This window comes from Brachionichthys hirsutus, chromosome 1, assembly GCF_040956055.1.
Source record: "Brachionichthys hirsutus isolate HB-005 chromosome 1, CSIRO-AGI_Bhir_v1, whole genome shotgun sequence".
NCBI lineage: Eukaryota > Metazoa > Chordata > Actinopteri > Lophiiformes > Brachionichthyidae > Brachionichthys > Brachionichthys hirsutus.
The window spans coordinates 11,561,944-11,580,356 of record NC_090897.1 but is presented as its reverse complement, the minus strand read 5'-3'; the positions used below and the strand labels follow the sequence as shown (position 1 = coordinate 11,580,356).

Below are 18,413 nucleotides of genomic sequence, written 5' to 3'. Positions count from 1 at the left end.
CAATTCTCCGTGAACTCGATCCACCGGGCTGTCAGGCTCAGAGCCACACAACCCTCGTCATGTCAGGAAGTTTATTCCATTTTGCTTTTCTTTTTTTTTCTCTTCAGACACGCAACAACAACAAAATGTCCACTTGGAAAGGTATAATTTCCTTCCGTCCTGGAACAAGCGGCACCGATGAGTTTAGTTAATGCCTGCGTTCCCCTGCCGGCTCGCTGTGGAGACTCACCCCCCCCCCCCCCGATGGGATTGTGTTTAGGGCAGCAGCAGCGACACGGAGCGGCTCCCACCTGATCCCCCCCCCCACGGAGCCGCCCACACTTTCAAACCGGAGAAAATCAAGCGTCAAATCACGACGTTTTAAAAAGACAAGCAACGACACGTGTTCATTTTTATATCCAAGTTCACTTACATGTTTTTAAGCGCCAGCAATGTTTCTGGCCAGTTGACGCGTTACCATTAAGCCCAAGCAGCTGATGTAATAACATTAGCCCGCACCACTGATCAATAAGCTGATCTATCGATTTGTAACTCGGGGTTTTGTTCAACTATTACCAAATATCGTGCTGTACTCTAAGCGGTTTTATCGCGACGCTTAGTGCCGTTTTCTACGGCCTGCGCCAATTATCCGGTCAACCACGCTCAGGTGCGTGCGGCCGCGGAACCAGGATATTTGCTCATTTATTCCGCGGAAGTATTTTAGTGACGTACTGCACTGGAACCGTATGCAAGCGGGACTTCCGGTGTCGTCGGTTCGTTCTGTGTTCAACGAAAAGCAATAGGAATCTCCTTATGTTGAGGTGTGTGTCGCATTGCGGCGTGTGTGTGTGTGTGTGTGTCTTTCGTGTTGTTTCCGGTTTATCGGCCTCTAAAGGGAGCCGATAGTGATGATACCGATTTAACTGAGACACCCACTGCTTTGTGTTTGCAGCATGGACGAGGAAACCCTGCAAAAATGCGAGGATCTGTTGGACAATAGGGTTCCACCAGAGGACCGTGGACACCGGCGGTGTCCGAGCCGGTCCCCCGATCCTTCGTCCGTGCTGGAGGACTGTAAGAATCACGGAGAAGGAACCGGTAGTGGCGGGGATAGCAGGTGACGCCAGCATGCGTGCTGTAACACTACAGATGTTCCAGTGGTGTAGAGTTATGCCATTTTCTGAACTTCCGTGTATGTAGGGGGCGCTCGCGAGCATTCAGGTAAACTGAACTGCACAGTCTTTCACTGAAACCCCAAAATGACACTTGTGCGCGGTTTTTTTAATCACTGTAAATGTTTAGCTTCAGAGCTTCATCTTAAGAGCCCATTGATTTTGGATGACCTCACAGTCACCCGTACATTCTCAGTGGTATGTCTTTACTTTTGTGCCGTTTGTACAGATATTCATCTTGTATAAAGCTGTGTGTTACGTACGTGGTTGTATTTAACTGACAGCTTCTACGCTTAGTGACGTGTACTTTATATTTGTATTGTGTCAAATGTGACAGGTTTTTCCACCTGTGTGGTGTAAACACTAGAATGAATGTCATGATACTAAATGCACCAGGTAATTAATCGGTTCCGTATCTTTTCCTTAATTTAAAAAAATACCTATTTTTTTTGTAGCCTGCCTGAGAAAACAGAAAACCTGCAGAAATACGAGGAGCTGTTCGCACATAGATTTTCATCGGAGGACCACGAATACCAACAGTATAAGAGCCGGCCACCTGATCCTCCACCCACCGTTGAGGATTGGTGGAGTCGTGGAGGAGGAAACTACAGAGAGAGGGATAATAGGTAATGCTAGCATGTGTGTTATTATACCATACTTATTCAATTTCTATAGAGATATGCCCCTCTCGGAACTTGCGCTCAATCCCATTTACTGGTTGTATGTGACATGAATGCGATCATAATACCAGAAGCTACAAAATAAAACTCAGTCAAAGAAGCCATCATGTGACTAAATCCACAGGCTGAGCTGGACTTTATCCTTTCATTCATATTTTATTCACGAAGACCGATTGTTCATTAATACCTCCATCTAGGAACCGGGATCGTCGCGGGTGGGGAGGGGACCGAGACTGGAGAGGAGGCCATCATCGGCCACAACACTGGCATGACGGAAACCGAGACAGGCACTCGGGGCACGGAAGTGGGTATCAATATGGCCCTCAAAGCTCCAACCAGGGGTACAGCGCCGATCGTCAAACACCGCGTGACTACAACTAATCTCTACTCTGCTCCTTGGGCAAGAATCATATTTCTTAGCACAGTAATTAGATTGTATCTTCTAATTACCTTTTTGGAATGATAAGAATGTACATCGTTTTCAGCGGTCATTGAAAATAACATGGAGAAATTGCTTTTTAATATTATACGGGCTGTTTGTAATAATATTCAAGTATTACATTATAACTGGGAACGGTCGCTCAGGAGTTTTGTGTCGAGATGGTTTTTCTGTCAAATATTTAACCTGCTTTGATGTCAGTTATGAATTCGATCACGCAGTATTGTTTCCAGAATGAATCTGAAAGGATCCATTTGTAATGCAGCACAGAATGCTGAACTGAGCTACTGCAAATAAACCAAGTATTTTCAAAAAATGTTCTGGTGTATTTTAAATGTTGGGTTATTGTGCTTTTATATTTTTCCTCAATCAATTGTCTAATGCAGACATGGGCAAACCCAGGCCCGGGGGCCATATGCGGCCCGTTGGTCTTTTTAATCTGGCCCGCCAAATTTGTCCAAATTATATCATTAAATTAAATTGTATTATAATTAAACCTCATTCATTTGACCTAATCCCTGTAATGCTACCTGTAAAAGGCCAAATCCTTTAATGCTATAGCTTTCATGTGTCATTTATATTAGCTCACACAAATACTCCATCCATCTGTTCTTGGTCCGGCCCCTCTGTCAAATTTTAGAACCTATTGTGGCCCGCGAGTCAAAAAGTTTGCCCACCCCTGGTCTAATGTAATGACGCATTATGTTACATGGCCTGAACAACTAGTGTGTGTGTGTGTGTGTACGCCCACCTGAAGACACACAAGGACCAAGGAGGAGGACAGTCATGCTCGACTACGAGAGACCGCCGATGATGATGATGTGTGTGTGTGTGTGTTGGTGGTGGGGGTGGGGGGGGGGGGGGGGGGGGCGTATAGCATTCACATCAAATGGCTAAATAGTTCACATTGTGAAAAGCAACTAAATTATTTATGTGCAGGCAGGGAAACAGATAAACAAATAAAATAAAGGGTGACTTTGGACACGATGGTGCATTTCACTGATCTTCTACACAAACAGCCTGTGCACGAATGCCGTTCTGCGGTGACTATTTATGGATTCGGTGATGGAAGGCACTTCAGCAGCGCAATCAGGTGTGAGACGAAGGAGGGGAGGAGGAGGGTGACAGCCAGGAGGAAAGTGTGTGTGGGTGGGTGGGTGGGGGGGGGGGGTGACTCACGTCAGGGAAGGCTGCTGGATTAGAGGAACTTCCCTCTTGGTTGCTGCATTTTAACATTACAGGAGGGAGACAGATTGAGGCAGCTAGGTGAACAAGAAAACACAACAGATTTCAGTGAAAGCTTTCATCGGCTCAGAGGAGGAAGTGTACAGCCTGCTCCAGCCTTACATTTACATTAAGCCCTTTACATTTACAGCTTTGAGTGAAATGTCTTGATGACTTTTTGATCAATTCCCACAACCTATGGTAAACTCGTTCGTGGTCGTTTAAGGATGAATTTTAATCGCGTAGGTGAACTTGAACTTAAATGTATTCTCTTTGGTTTATATTCATATTTCTAAAAATCATGTCATTCTCATCTGTACAGAAATGTACATCTACTGTATGTTTAGTTCTAGTTACCAGATGCAAGCAAACACATTTGCTAGATTAATCCTGTGAAAATTAATAGTACAGATGTCCAGTAGAGGCGCACATCATCAAAAAGTTTGAACATCATGGAAATGTTTTTCCTGTGAATCTTGAATAGATTTTCGATTGATTACACATGCATTGAAATATTTCAAGCATTTCTCTTTATTTAGATAATAATGGTTTACAAATCCTGGAAATCTAAAATCTGGGCTCACATGGTAATCTGGTACTTTGGGTGATATTGTTTTCTAAAGTGGTTTGCGTAGAACACTAATATTATTATTTTTTTTCAGCGTTAAGAGGAAAAAAAATCAAAACAAACAAACAACATTAGTGTGGTTATCGATCCATTCAACTTCCCTCTGGAGAAGAACACGAGAAACCTTTAGTGGCCCATAATCAAATCCGTCGCCAGCGAGAGAACGGCACGAGTCCCGTTGGTGTGGCCTGCCAGCCTGTCGGGCTTCATGCAGCCTCATTGACGCGATGCAATGTGACAGCAATAGAGACAGTGTGCTCGGGGGCATGTCCTTGATGCTGAACTCACCCAGTACAATCACCACTTTACCCCCACCCTCACGTCTGCCTGCATACGCACATGCATTTCTGCACACAGGAACACCACAGCCGCCCCATCTACACACACAGACATCACATCCCCCAGCCCCTGCAGCGCTCGGCGACCTACATCTGGTGTTGGAGAGCAGGGGCTGAGGTTGGCTCAGGCCAGCCTGCCCCCCCAGCAGACAGTGGAGAGTGCTCATGTAGTTTATGCCGTGTGTCAAATGAGGAGCCCTCCTGCTTTACCCATTCTGTTGAAATAAAGGCCTTAAGCTGTGTATGGTGCATTCCGATCTGTGCACAACTGTATGTGGTCACATGAACACACACGTGCATTCAGTGAGCGTACACTCCACTTGGACTCAAGAATAAACCCTTATAATTACTGCTGGAGATCCAGTTTGATGATGTCTTGTCCCCTGTTCATTCCAACTGCTTGCTCTACGCGTTAATCACGCAGTCGCTGAGGTCATGCATGTGAAGACAGCAGACTCCGCTTCTGCTGAGAAGCTTGTTAGTATGATTATCTGGTAGTACCTCCACAGGAAGTCAAGGCAGGCTGCAGGATAACCCAGTGATAGAGGAAATACTGCAGTCCCACAAATATAAAGAAAATATTCAATTGCATGTAAAATTCCAATATTTAAACTCCCATGTAAAGTAAAAGAACATTACATTGCTATTATTTATAAATGAAAAAGAAAAACTACTACTACTACAGCAGTACATTTCACCTTTTACTGTCATATTACTAACAGTTTGACATTATGATCTTTTTAGCTTACTGATGAGGCTGGGTTGGACTACTTTTATATGCAGTTAAGTTGTTACCAACTTGGGCGTTGGTTCCCCTTCAAAGGGTCATAAAGAGAATGATAGTTTGTGTGAGTTGATTTTGATCCAAATCTAGTGAGGCAACAACTTTCCAAACACAAACAGGAAATCACAGCAGCTAATATTATTTGTTATTTCAACAGCAAAAAAATAAAATAATTATTTCTTCTGGCTTCTGGTTTAGTGATTCTATCTGGCTGTTTTTAGCTTTCTGTCAACATTTCATCACCTCTGTCAAGATGACTACAGCGGCCGTGGAGCTCAGTCCTGTCATCCACCCACCGCGTGTCAGGGTTCATTCCAGCAACGCTCCTTGCTACCTTTATTCAGACATGGAAAACTCTTCCCCCAGACCGTCTGAAGCTTCTGTGATTGTAGTGTAAATGCATTTCTCAGATGCTCTGAGCATAAAATATAATCCTGTTTCACCTTAATCGGTGATAACTAGTGGTACATTGTGCCTTCTAGTGTTATGTACTGTGATCCCACTAGCTCAAAGTCTATAAACAAGCAATAGGGGGTTATTTTAAAGAGAGTTATGTTACTTTAATGGGATGACAGCAAAAGCAAAAACATGACATCTGCTTAGCTAAGTCTCAAATGCAATCTAAAAAAAATCAACTATCGATTATTTCTATATTTACTCATGAAGAGGCTCGAGAATAACATAATCTGTTACTATGAAGAATTTGGACATTTATGTTTTGGTTTTTATCCGTTTCTCATGCAGATACCACCAATGTGCATGAACATTTCTTTAGACCACCAACAAACAAGAGGAAACGTGATCCTGTTTAAGACGTTAAAACATTCATTACCTGAACCTCAACTCAAGAAAACTCTTTTGTTACAGAGGTCAAATGGAGTAATAAGTGTAAAGTCTTCTGTCCCTTGCAGTCACATCAAATAATTAAAAAAAGAATAGAACAAATCCTCTCCCACCAATGTCAGTGCTCAAGTTTAAAGCTCACCATGAGCTGCTATCTTACCCCACAATGCACACACACATGTGCAGAAACACAAAACCACTGTCATGGATGAGCACAGCAATGGCTGTCAGGAGTTGAGTTCTTCTTCAGTAGTCAACTCTCAAGTGACCCCCCCCGCCCATCCTATAGTAACATAGGGGGGCCTTCATGAAGCTTGTTTTTTGGAGTCCTTACAAAATTTGCCACAACACAGCCCAGAGCAGATGACTGTCGGTGCTGAAGTGTGGCTATCCTCCTGCGAGCTTTCTGACTGGTGGGTGGTGAAAACCTGTCTCAAATGGATTTTCTCTTTCTGTTACAAAGGCAGACTAAGTGGGCAGTCAGCAGGAGAAACTCTCCGGTCCCTGTGACTCACCTGACAGCGCCCCCTTGGATCACTCTTCTTGTCAAAGCCCACTCACCGCCGTTTTAAGTGGCCTTGCTTCCATCATATGAATGCAGGGATTACACAATTTAAGAGCACTTCATCGCTAGCTTCAGAGATTTAGGTGGACTTAAATCACCCTAAACGTCCAGTGCTGATAAACAGCAGGCATTTCAAAGATGTTTAATTGTTCTTTCAATTATCTCTGAAATTCAAATAGTGCTCAACAAGCGTCGCATATTCATTTAACAGCTGATTACCTATCACAAACCTTCAGACAAGTACTGCAAATTTAAAAGAGTACATGAACTGAATTTTTGTTTCTGTTTGAGATAACACTTCCAATATATTTTTACAGTTATAATCCCAATTATAATAATCCACATTAAAGATTTAACTTTTGATCCAAAGCGATCTTTTGCATCACTAGAGGTTAAACTACCCAACAATACAATAGCTCCACTTTGAAAAGCTGCAACAATAAAATGCTACTCATGTGATGAATATTTCATTTTCTCAACAACTTAGAAGTAGTATTTTATTTCAACTGGATTTTCTGCTTCTTAATTGGTCTTGATGGATGCTTATCACTGCTGTCATTTGTGTTACTTGACCAATTATATTATAAACTATCATGAAGATTCCTCCATGTTTCTGAAGATAAGTCTGTCTTTTGCTCACCGCTTCAAATAAAATGTTACCTACATGAATAATTAAGCAGGTTTCAGAAATGTTACAGGTTTTGGGCCTGTACATTTATACTACAGACAAATGAAATGTCTGTATAGCAGAATTGTTTCCTTGCTCCTCATTTCAATCATCTTAAAACTCCAGGTTTCAACCTCAACCCTTTCTACACTCGGCCGGTTGAAGCAGCTGCCTGCGTGGGTTTCTGGCATCACCTAGTGACAGAAAGACGAATTAAACAGATGCTCAGCTCAGCATCACTGCCCTGCTATCATGAACACATATTTAATGTATGCAGGTTCATATTTCCTCACTACGCTGTCCCGGTAATGGTTTGTCCCCCACATTTCTCTACTTTCAAAACTGGCTCAATTTTATTTCACTGCAGTTGGAAGAACCTAAACCTAACAAGAGGATTTTATCAAAAAAAAAAATACTATGTAATGATGTTTCATATTCAGACACAATTTCATTTATGCATTTAAATTTTTAATTATATGCTTTTGTTCACACCAAGTGAATGCTGTAAATTACACCCACCCACCAAAGCAATCAAAAAACCATCAAATTCCATTTTAACCGTTGACTCTAATCCACCTGTAGCAGACAAACTATACATGAATGCTTGTGATTCATCAGAACCCGCTTAGAACCCTCTGAGGTTTCTACTTCAGTCTTACATTTTATTGCCATAAAGCTAAAACATTATTTCACAATTCAATACACAGAACTTTATTTTGATGAAGTGCTAAGCAAACAGGAAGTCATAAATTACAACATGTACCACTAGCAAAGTTACAGAACACATGAATTCTTAATACAATGTATTTGGAGCTGAACGGTTGAATAGATGATAATAGTGTACAATATAAAATATACAGACGTGACATTTTTGGATGATACATCGGCAAAAATAAGGGCATCAATCAAAGTCTCTGGAGTTTCATGTGTGGAGGACAAACTCTTGCACTGGTAGTTTACTGCTAACAACACCAACAAGACATCAATACCATTGTTAACTGATGGTCGCGTTTGTGTCCACAAAAAGCCAGAGGTATTGTATTTTCACTACTCCGGCGCGCGCGCGCACACACACACACACACACACACACACACACACACACACAGATATGATTTAATCCAAGGGTTCAAGAGGCACTACGTAAGTCTTCAGCAGCCCAGTCTTCCCAGCAGCCTGAGGTCTCCCTAGTTTAGTGTTCCGGCATGACAGTGTTACGTCTAGGAGTAGTAGATGATCTCCGGTATCTGGCCGTCCTCCACTGACGTACCGTTATTATTTCCAGGTGAACTGAAAAAGAAAAAAGTTGTCTTGGTCCCTGTTGCCGTTTCCTGGGTCACTTTCTTTAACCCTTTTGTACCATAATGGGAGTCTGGGCCCTGAGGTGTAAATTAAAAAGCAGGTGATGGGTTAATAGAAACATAAAGAAAAGGTCATCTATACAATTTAGCACATATTTCGACACGGGAAGTTCAAACTGACCTTTAAGGTGGCACATGCAGTGTAGCTGACATTGGGTAGGATCTCTATGGGGTCCTTGAACATCACTCTGAAGGTGTTGGCTGTGCCGTCGCAGCTGAAACCTGTGTCATTCTGTCCCAGTGTAATGCGTTTGTCGCTCTCCAAGATCTAAAGAAAGATTAACGCATTAGCTACATGGGAAATACGGTGAAAAGACAAACATCCATTCAGAACTTTTCATAGCTAAGAAGAAAATGGCAGGGTAGTTTGCATTCCGAGTTCTTCTGTGTACTAATTTACTTTATTGGTGGGTATTTCTAAGTATTAGCTTTGCCCAAAACCACGTATCTAATGTTTCTAATACCATTAAAAAATGGTTAGGATTGATCCAACATCGCCCAGTTTGGTTGGAAATCTGTCATTTCTCATGGTAAACAAAACATGAATAAGCAGATTTGTTTGATTCCCAGGCTAGTGCTATGCTACTCATTTCTGAAAGGTGAATGAGAGCTGATGCATAAATTGATGAACAAATCTGAGAGGTAGGTAGCAATTTCAATGTCTGGGAGCTTGTAGCTAAAAGCAGCTTGTGTCTGTAAAATCTGAGAAACATCAGGGATACTATTTTCCCAGCAACAGAACCAACGGTAGCAGAAAACAGCTCGGCCTCCTCTCACTCTCACACACAAACTCGCAATCAATTCAAACAACAGCACACTTGTTCTCTTCAAAAGAAGAGAAACACAAGAAACAGCAAAAGGTGTGTATGTGTCTGTTGGGAGGAGTGTAAAGCTAGCTCATAATCTTCAGGGTGTCAAATATTCATGGTACAATAATACCACTAAATACGAGTGACCTTATACACGAGCATTCCAAAGAACGAGCTCAAATCTGAGAGTATTATGGATGGAATCAAAGTGCAGCGTCACTGCTGCAGCTTCCGCAGGCGTACGCACTCACTTCATGTGTTCTGCGCGTCCCAGAAGCATCTCCCGTGTTGTGCTGCCATTTTAGTTATTTTCACCTTAAATTGTGATTATTATTTTTTACCGGTATATATATATATATATATATATATATATCATGGGGTCAAAGAAAGCAACTGATGATGGTAATAGTGAAAAGAAAAAGCGTGTCGTTGATGGAAATGAAAAACACATGCGAGGTGTTAGAGTGATTTAGCTCGTCAGTGTGGTTGCGGTACATTTGCACAATTTTGACACTAGTTTTTATTTACTTATTATGCATTGTGTTTGGTTTCATCATTCATTTACATGTTTATTTACATTACTTAGGGTTATTTTTTTGTTTATTTGGAGGATGGAACCAACCAAAGCGTTTTATATTAATTAATGTGGATATTTGCATCGACACATGAGCGTTCTTAACATAAGGGACAAATTAAACTCATATGTAGAGGTATTACTGTGTTCTTTATCAGGTTGTTTTCTAATTTTTAAAATGTAATTTAAGTTACTTCATTGCAAGTAAATCTTATTATTCTGTCATAAAAAAAAAGAAGAAAATATTCATATTTCACCAAAGTATCCCAAAATAACTTGCACTGAAACCAACTGAAGATATTAGTAGCGCATGTACTTTTCCATCAACACCATTATTCTTTAATACCAGGAGTTGCCTTTCAAAGCCAGACTGATCTCTTCAGCGCTAAAGAATAATGTGTGGGTTGGCTCTGAGCCAGACGTTACCTGTACGTTGACCTGATAGTCAGTGGGTCCATGTATAGAACCATACAAGCCAAACCCCACTATGGATATTCTTTTGTTAACATTGAATCTAAGAAAGGAAAAAAGACAGAGAGAAAATGAGAAACAAATGTAAATACATTTAATTTGGCAACACACCACCAATGTTTGTCACCTCACCTGATTCTGTCACTGGTACCACTGTACCCCCATCGACTCTCAACCTGCTGGAATCTATTAATACTGCACTCCTCCCCCCTGAGGCAACAGCGGGGCCTGTCGATGTAGTCGACCCGTGGTTTGGGGTTTACTGTAAAGTGTAAAAACAGATTTACCACGTCCCGATCGAACAATATTCCAGACTGGGCAGGCCCTGTTGCACAAGAAAGAATATCAAGCTGGTTTCTGTGGTGCAAGACGTATGGACACATCAGGCATATGATGAATAAACAACGATAATCAATAATGGCTGAACTGGTCAGTATTGTTTTGGGAAAAAGTGACGGTTCCGTCGCCGCACGAGAAACAAACGGCTCACCTGCAGCAAACTCCTCAACAGTCATGAGCGGAAAGCGGATGAGTGGCAGGGCTTTACCCAGAACCTTCTGTTTGTTGTCCGAGGTCGGGGGAAGCTGTTGTCTGTAACACTCCGCCTCTGCCCAGCGTACCACTGCTCCAAATAGACGGTTCTCCCTGATGCTGAGTGTGTCTCTCTGCAGCACCGCACATAAGGTCTCTGCACATACAGACACAGACAACATCGAACATTTCACAAACGGGCGATAGAGCAAGAAAGTAAGAGGTCACACCCAGACTCACATACCGAGGTCAATATCTGTAAAGCCCTCTGCATTTATCGCGTCCGCGGTGCTTCTGTCTATGGTGTCTAAGCAGAGACTGGCAAGTTGAGGTTCATCAAATAACCTCGCCTGTATTCAAAACACACAAGAAGACAGATAAGTATCTAACAATTAATACTGATCATATAATTAGTATGCACCAAAGAAGCTTAAAAAATGCACTGGGGAAGAAAATGTGTCTTTTATTAATTATATTTTGTTTGAGATTAAGATAAATATTTTGTATCATTTGCATTCCAACAACACCATGGGAAATCTATGCTTACAATTATTGATGGGGAAGAGAAAATCACCAATTTTAAAAACCAAGCCAGAAATGACAAAGACAAATAAAAGCACTAGTACTAGAAATACCTTTTTTTTAAACACGTTGGACAAAGGAATCTTTTTTTAAATTATAAATTAGCTGACGGTGGAGCAGAAAAGAAGTAAATGCTGAACTGAATTACAAAAAAAAAAAAAACATACATAGCTGGGAGATGATCTGGTGTTGTAAACTATATTTAGTATTTTTCACATTATAAAGAGTGACTTCAAATAAAGTACTAAGAATATATGTTCTCACTTTTTCCTGGTGGCGCGTGGCTTAACATCAAGCCAATTTATTGTTCTGATATCAAGATCAGCCACGAATTTCTGCCACCATTATAACAAAAGGCATTTAATCCTTTCAAAGCATAAGAGCATCATTCCAGATTATGACCAAATATAAATATGATCAGCTGTCATAGGGTCACTTTATCTTATAGCCAGTAGATCCACTGAAAGCTGATCACAGTAAAGTTGGTTAAATTGTCCCAATCTTCATTTTCCTGTTTCTGGATGTAGAATGACGTTTTCAAGGTTTTGAGAACCACAAAGCAAGTCAAATAAACTCAGAGATTAGACAAAACTACAATACTTGAATTTGTCTCTTCCTAAAACAGCAGCAGTACTTTAGATAAAATCATATTTGAGGCCGCAAACCCAAAGTAACACCGGAACCTGTTAATTGTCAGACAGTTCAAGATTCAGTATTCGATGTACAACCTGAGTGAGCAGCATGAAAGCATTGTCAGCTCTGAGATGTTTGGTAAGGAACTCCACACAATGCCCCTCCAGAGCAGGGACGGCATACTTCTTCGCCGTATACAGAGTGGTCATCACAGTCTCTGGTCCAATGTGGACTTCATCAGAATACAGGAACCTGCAGAATAAACAGCAAGCATACAAACGGTGAAGTGTTTTTATCCTCAAAACCATCTCGAAAAGTTAACCCATGACATTTTGGGCTACTATTTAATAGTTGTACTAGTGTTTGATATGAAAGAGTATCTGACACTTTCTGAAATCTGGGATCAAACAACAGATTTATTATTTATTGTAACTAATCATTATTTTTAATTACAGAGCCAATCAACTATTATTAACTTTATGCATTAATTGTCAGAACCTATGAAAAATGCTCCGAGGGCAAAAGATAACATTTTCATATTAGCTTGCTTGGTCCTTTCTTCGGTATCGACATTGATCTGAAAGTTTTCAGATCAATGAAAACACAACTAACGATGCTAAACGATTGCACGACATTAATAGTTACGTTACGGGGGCGTGTTTCACCGGTCCTACCTGAGCAGGGCGAGGAACGCTGCGGGTTCTACATCGGGCAGCTCGATCTCCGTTGAGGTGGTCGCCATCCCTCCGTTGAACATCGCGTCGAAAACGGCACTGCCGGCGGCGAGAACGAATTTATGGGCCGGTATCCTCTGGGCCTGCCTGCCTTTCCCAACGACGAACCTGACGTCGCTGAGTAGCTCGTTGTTGAAGAGGAAGGCGAAGCGCTCCTTCAGGGAACTCTTCGTCGCTTGCCAGTTGTACATGGGTTCCCGGTGGAGGCCGAGGGCGGACGGGGAAGCGGACGGGACGGAGCCAGAGGCCGGCACGCTGGATGTTGCTGCCGCGGCTCCACAGTGAGCCGAATTGGACGCTGCGTCTTGACCGTCATGGTTTGACGCTAAGCCGCCGCAAACGCCTCCACCGCTCCCAGCCGACATAACCGCACTAGTATTGTGCTGCCCTCCGCAAAACAATCGTTAACGACAAACTAATGTGCACCGTCCGTACCGTCTGTGTTGTTTATTTACGTGGTATCAATAGCACGGGACGCCATTGCTCCTCGATGCTTAGCTAGCTACCTAGAGCTAGCTTGTGCGAATAAACTATGCGTTGGTGAGCGCGAGCTCGTCTAATGACGCACGCGCACGCTTCCGCCAAAACAACTTTTTTTGTGTTAAACTTTATTGCTGAAACATAAACAGAAACAGAACCCCAAACAGTAAAATGACGTATATAGAATATAATAGAATAATAATAAAAACCAGAAAATTAAAACTAGCAAAATAAAAAGATGCAATTTTTTTTTCTTTTGTTCGGACACCAAGTAAAGTTACAAACAAGACGGGAATACATGGAAATTTTATACCTTGCTTAAACCATTTACAACTGGATCCAAATGCAAAAAATGCAATAGCTTTACTGTATGAGGCAGCACTGAATGCTAGCTATTTAGTGCAGCCGCCTCATAATTGATCCACATCATTTGAATGCTGTTGATTACAGAAATTGGTTAGGGAAAATCTGCTGTTGAGTAATTTGGATAATTTCTTTGTTGATACAAATATTCATAGTTCCATAATGTCACCAAATTCAGAAGGAGAAGGCTTGGTTAAAATAATAATCATTAGGCCTATATTTTAACCATCAGACAAAGGAATGCATCACAAGGTGACAACTATGACTCAAACTACAGCCAGTACACTATGCAAACAAACTGTAGTAACCTCATCTTTATTTTATTTTATTTTTTTAAACTAACCAGTGTTTAAATAATAGTGTTGCTGGATCCTCTCCCATATGACTACGGGCGAGAGGTGGAATACACCCCGGACACGTTGCCAGCACATAGTGGGACTTGAAAAAAATAAAATTAAAATAAATATTGTTCATCAATCTTAAGTTTCAAACTCCCATGCCTGTTATATAAAAATACACATATTTATGTGTTTATTTGTATAATGCATTTCTTTCATGCTTACATTTGCCTGGATTGTATATGTTAGGAGGCTTTGTCATCTTTCATATCAAATCAAAGGTTTCATATCGAATGCTGATAATCAGCTGCTCTCTCAAAAGAGAGAAACTGTAGTTCTCTCACATTCTAGCTCAGCAATAGAGGGAAGGGTAGAAGAATGGACAGAGAGGGAGAGGGAGAGGGAGAGAGAGACAGGGAGGAATGCCACACAGACCAACAGAGCAAGACAGAACATGCATCCAGAAGTAGAGGTGAGCGCATGTAGCTTGTTTTCAATTTTACACTCACTTTTTCCTTATTCATTAGAAAAGGACTTGAAGACTAAAGATGAGAGAATTATGCAGCTGAACTTGTTATATTTTCCTCTTCTTGCACAAGATCGCTCAAACCCAGCTTGCAATGACTGCGTCTGCAGGGACTGGAGTGTTTGTGCTCTCCTTGATGTCCATCCCCATCTGCTACTTTTTTAATTCGCTCATTTACAACAATAGGTAAGTGTGTGTTGTGACCACACCCTTGTGGGTTGCTTTGAGGGTTGCCTCTAATTATTATAAAGTAATCAGCATGATTTACAAAATAGTTTAAAACACATCTCTCACATTGCATTTAGTGCAGAAGCTTTCTTCTTCGCTGGGTGTACAACAGTCCTCATCCTGGCAATAGCAGTCCATTTTATGATCAAGAAGAAGGCTCCAGTAGATCCACTTTTCTATGGTACAAATGTACATTTCTATAAAAGGTCTTTCGTGTTAAATATTAAAAGTGATATTCAATGCATTATGCTTGCATACTTGAGCTCACGAGTCCAATGAGTACAACAAGACTCTTTTCTGTAGTTTGTCACCCGGTTGCTATGAGTTACACGAGTGCTTCTGTCTGTGCAGTGTATGCAGCGCATGCATTCCTCAGTGTGGTGAGTCTGATCATCGGCCTGGAGCAGGACAACATCATTGATGGATTTGTGACATTTTACCTTAGAGTGGTACGTGTCTGTGTTGTAAATCCAGTTGTTCCCATTTACCCACACACATCTAATCAAAAATTTGACCTGTGTTTCAGGCAGATCCACATATTAATACAGCACATGGGCACATGATCGCTTACTGGGATGGCTGTGTGCACTATCTCATGTATCTGCTCATGATTGCTGCAATTACTTGGGGGTAAGACCTCTGTTATCTATCTATCTATCTATCTATCTATCTATCTATCTATCTACAATGGCTGTGTAACGTGTTTTGCACAGAGACAGCTACAGAGCCATTGGACTCTACTGGGTGGGATCTTTCCTTATGCGTAGCGTAGTCTACATTCTTGGGAATGCTGTAGGTATGTACGGTACAATAAAAATACTGATTGATTTTAGAGGCCAGTCTTGTGTACTTATGTAACCCCCTGCAGATACAATGCATCCTTTAAATGTAAAATTAAATGTAAATACAGTACTGCTACTTTTAGTGTTTTGATCTTTCCCACTGTGAGATATTATTTTGTTCTGTCATGTTAAAGGGAAATATGGGACCCACACCGGCCCACTCTTCCTTCTCCACATACCGTATGTCTCACTGTCGGTTTGGGCCTGTTTCCGAATCTTCAGTCAGCCCTACACATGGGACGTGCAGTTTACAGCATACCAGGATCAGGTGGACACACACACACACAGACACATCAACAAAATATATAACTATATAAAGGGGACCTGCTACACAGTTTCTCACGTAGCATGTTACAGTAAAAAGCCAAGTTCAGTCCTTGGAGTCTGTTCAGCTAGATATCTGACCATCATTTAGTCACTATGTTACATTTCTGTGCATATAGTGCAGTTTTGCTGTGTGACAGGTTTAAATATCATAATAAACGTTACATCGCATTTCTCTAAGGGTAACCATGAGGCTGAAAGAAAACGTCTACTCCGCAGACCTCTAGACTTACTGTTTGTCCTCTACCTCATCGCTGCTTTTGCCTTCTGCGTCTTCAGAGGCCTTGTAAGAAATTGCAACACAATTAACTGTTCAATGCAGCGCACACAGTTTTGTCTATATGGAGAGCACTATCAAACTGTTTCTGTTTCAGATTGTTCTGGACTGTTCCTGCAAATGGTTTCAAGACTATGCACAACATTACGAACCTTATCTGAGAGACCCTTCAGCCTATCCTAAAGTGCAGGTAGCTCAGTGGTGTAGCCAACAGTAAACCTCATGCATCCTAACATTGTTATTGGGCACATTTCTAAAGCAGCTTCCACATCCCTCAGATGCTGGTGAACATGCTGTACTCCGGACCATACTATGTCATTGCTCTCTATGGTCTGATGGTCCCAGGATGTGAGTGGATGCTGGATCTTACTCTTGTTCACTCAGGAGCTCTGGCACAGGTAGGTCCTGTGTGTACCCGGTAATTCCTCACTTTTGGCTGCTGACAACAGATAATTAAGCTTTGATGCAGCACTACCACACAAGTGTGACTAGGCACACAATTAAAACATTGTTTTCTTTCATCCTTTATTTTGTGTGTTCCTCTGTGTCACATTTGGTTTGTTTGCATATACCCCTCTATTTAATGCATGTTTTGAATGTTAATTTATCTCTTAAAATGTTTTTTTTTTATTTTGCTTAAAATATGTACAAGAATACATATTTTACAAGATAAAAATTTTTACTAAAAAGGGGAAAATCTGGATTTTTTTGTATCCAGACGTGCATCCGGATCGCTGTCAAAATTTAACGTAATCTACCGTAAGTATGATGCAGGCCCATCTTCAAAAAGAAAATTTCATCAAGATCCATTCAGTTCTTTCGTAATTCTGCTAACAAGCAGACGAACGCTGTCAAAAACAGAACCTCCTTGGCTGAGGTAATCAAAATAGTTGAAATATTTATTTTACATGAATATGGAGTCTCCTCCTTTTTGTCCTCTCTTTGTCCCTTCAAACATATAGTTGACATCTTTAATGTTACACAGCATGGTGTTAAACATACAAAGAAGATAACGCTGATCTGACCCTCTTCATAGATTCTTTATTTCCAGTGTCAAGCCTCTGGAATTTGAAGTTTTCATCCACAGTGACACAAAGTGTCCACATAAATCCTTTATTTTCCTTCATGATATCATAATTACAGATATAAATAGACTGAGAATGGCCTTTTGATAGGCTGTTCCCTATTTAGCTGCCCTTTCTACACTGGTATCATTTTAAGCTCTTCTTCAGAGCAATCAACACCAAGGGCTCTACTTGAGCAGTTTACATCCAAAGATGGAAACTTTGAAGAGTGGTGGGAGACGCTAGCGCGCCAATCACATCTCAGCAGGACAAAGCGATTGTTGTTGAGCTGCAGGCTGGTGTGTGTCACTCACTCACTGGGGTGATAAGGGCAGAGGACTTTGAGGAATGGCGGTAATGTTAGCATTTGCTTTAAGGTCAGCTGTTCAGCCAAGCTATAAATAGAAGAGTTGATGCTCTCACAGCCGTGGTTGCTATGAAACATGTCATGTGTCTTTTTTTCTGGGGCTTTTAGAAATGTATTTGCAATAGGTGTCTGTCAGATTGAAATTTTTTTTTTAATATCCTGCACTTGGACAAATTCAAAACAAAGTTTGTGTTCTTCCTTCATGTAAAATAAATCCTGGTTGGAAAGTCTAGTCCAATTGTGTTTACAATAAATGAACGAAACCACTGAAAACTAAACAGTTAGTCATTCATTTTTCCTCACTGCTTCACCTCACAGGCACAGTTCTCTCATATCGGTGCATCTCTTCACACGAGGACTCCGTTCTCCTACAGAGTGCCTGCTGACAGCCAGTCTGTTTTCCTGCTGGTTAACATCCTGTACGCTGTGGTTCCACAGGCTCTGTGCTACCGCTGCCACACACAGCCTGCCTTTTTCATCAGGCCAATCCCAGACAAGAAGACTGAATGACAAAGAGGACTGCAGGCTAAAGCACTTGCAAAGTACTGCAGGCATTAGCAGTTTGTAATTTTCGAGAGTCTGGTGGAGAAAC

The 18,413-nt window shown here is 41.3% G+C and overlaps 3 protein-coding genes across 3 annotated transcripts; 2 read left to right on the top strand and 1 right to left on the bottom strand.

Moving 5' to 3' along the window:
- Positions 1 to 724: 724 nt before the first annotated feature.
- LOC137897811 (RNA guanine-N7 methyltransferase activating subunit-like) lies at positions 725 to 2,568 on the top strand. Its single transcript, XM_068741905.1, has 4 exons — positions 725 to 800; positions 932 to 1,096; positions 1,607 to 1,777; positions 2,029 to 2,568. The coding sequence occupies exons 1-4, from the start codon at positions 793 to 795 to the stop codon at positions 2,210 to 2,212; spliced, it is 528 nt and encodes a 175-aa protein (XP_068598006.1). The 5' UTR covers positions 725 to 792; the 3' UTR covers positions 2,213 to 2,568.
- A 5,071-nt stretch (positions 2,569 to 7,639) lies between these two features.
- On the bottom strand, positions 7,640 to 13,377 carry LOC137917426 (BTB/POZ domain-containing protein 1-like). The gene is made up of 8 exons (XM_068760201.1): positions 12,953 to 13,377; positions 12,374 to 12,530; positions 11,308 to 11,413; positions 11,023 to 11,220; positions 10,665 to 10,857; positions 10,488 to 10,575; positions 8,800 to 8,946; positions 7,640 to 8,696 (listed from the first exon to the last, which is right to left on the bottom strand). Exons 1-8 carry the CDS (start codon positions 13,375 to 13,377, stop codon positions 8,538 to 8,540), a joined length of 1,473 nt encoding a protein of 490 aa, XP_068616302.1. The 3' UTR covers positions 7,640 to 8,537.
- Positions 13,378 to 14,813: 1,436 nt separating this feature from the next.
- LOC137894231 (transmembrane 6 superfamily member 1-like) lies at positions 14,814 to 18,351 on the top strand. The gene is made up of 10 exons (XM_068739712.1): positions 14,814 to 14,905; positions 15,025 to 15,128; positions 15,299 to 15,396; positions 15,474 to 15,577; positions 15,661 to 15,743; positions 15,924 to 16,057; positions 16,295 to 16,399; positions 16,488 to 16,580; positions 16,669 to 16,788; positions 18,140 to 18,351. The coding sequence occupies exons 1-10, from the start codon at positions 14,814 to 14,816 to the stop codon at positions 18,329 to 18,331; spliced, it is 1,125 nt and encodes a 374-aa protein (XP_068595813.1). The 3' UTR covers positions 18,332 to 18,351.
- The last annotated feature ends 62 nt before the right edge of the window (positions 18,352 to 18,413 follow it).

What these genes read in the sequence shown, in the direction of transcription:
- LOC137897811 (XM_068741905.1), top strand. An exon ending in GGTAGTGGCGGGGATAGCAG is followed by an intron (nt 1,097 to 1,606) that starts GTGACGCCAGCA and finishes TTTTTTTTGTAG; the next exon opens with CCTGCCTGAGAAAACAGAAA. An exon ending in TACAGAGAGAGGGATAATAG is followed by an intron (nt 1,778 to 2,028) that starts GTAATGCTAGCA and finishes ACCTCCATCTAG; the next exon opens with GAACCGGGATCGTCGCGGGT.
- LOC137917426 (XM_068760201.1), bottom strand. Translation starts at nt 13,377, where the DNA reads ATGTCGGCTGGGAGCGGTGGAGGCGTTTGCGGCGGCTTAGCGTCAAAC. An exon ending in CTTTCATGCTGCTCACTCAG is followed by an intron (nt 11,414 to 12,373) that starts GTTGTACATCGA and finishes TTTTGAATACAG; the next exon opens with GCGAGGTTATTTGATGAACC. An exon ending in CTGCATGTGCCACCTTAAAG is followed by an intron (nt 8,697 to 8,799) that starts GTCAGTTTGAAC and finishes TTTACACCTCAG; the next exon opens with GGCCCAGACTCCCATTATGG.
- LOC137894231 (XM_068739712.1), top strand. Translation starts at nt 14,814, where the DNA reads ATGACTGCGTCTGCAGGGACTGGAGTGTTTGTGCTCTCCTTGATGTCC. An exon ending in CATTCTTGGGAATGCTGTAG is followed by an intron (nt 15,744 to 15,923) that starts GTATGTACGGTA and finishes GTCATGTTAAAG; the next exon opens with GGAAATATGGGACCCACACC. An exon ending in TCTGCGTCTTCAGAGGCCTT is followed by an intron (nt 16,400 to 16,487) that starts GTAAGAAATTGC and finishes TTTCTGTTTCAG; the next exon opens with ATTGTTCTGGACTGTTCCTG.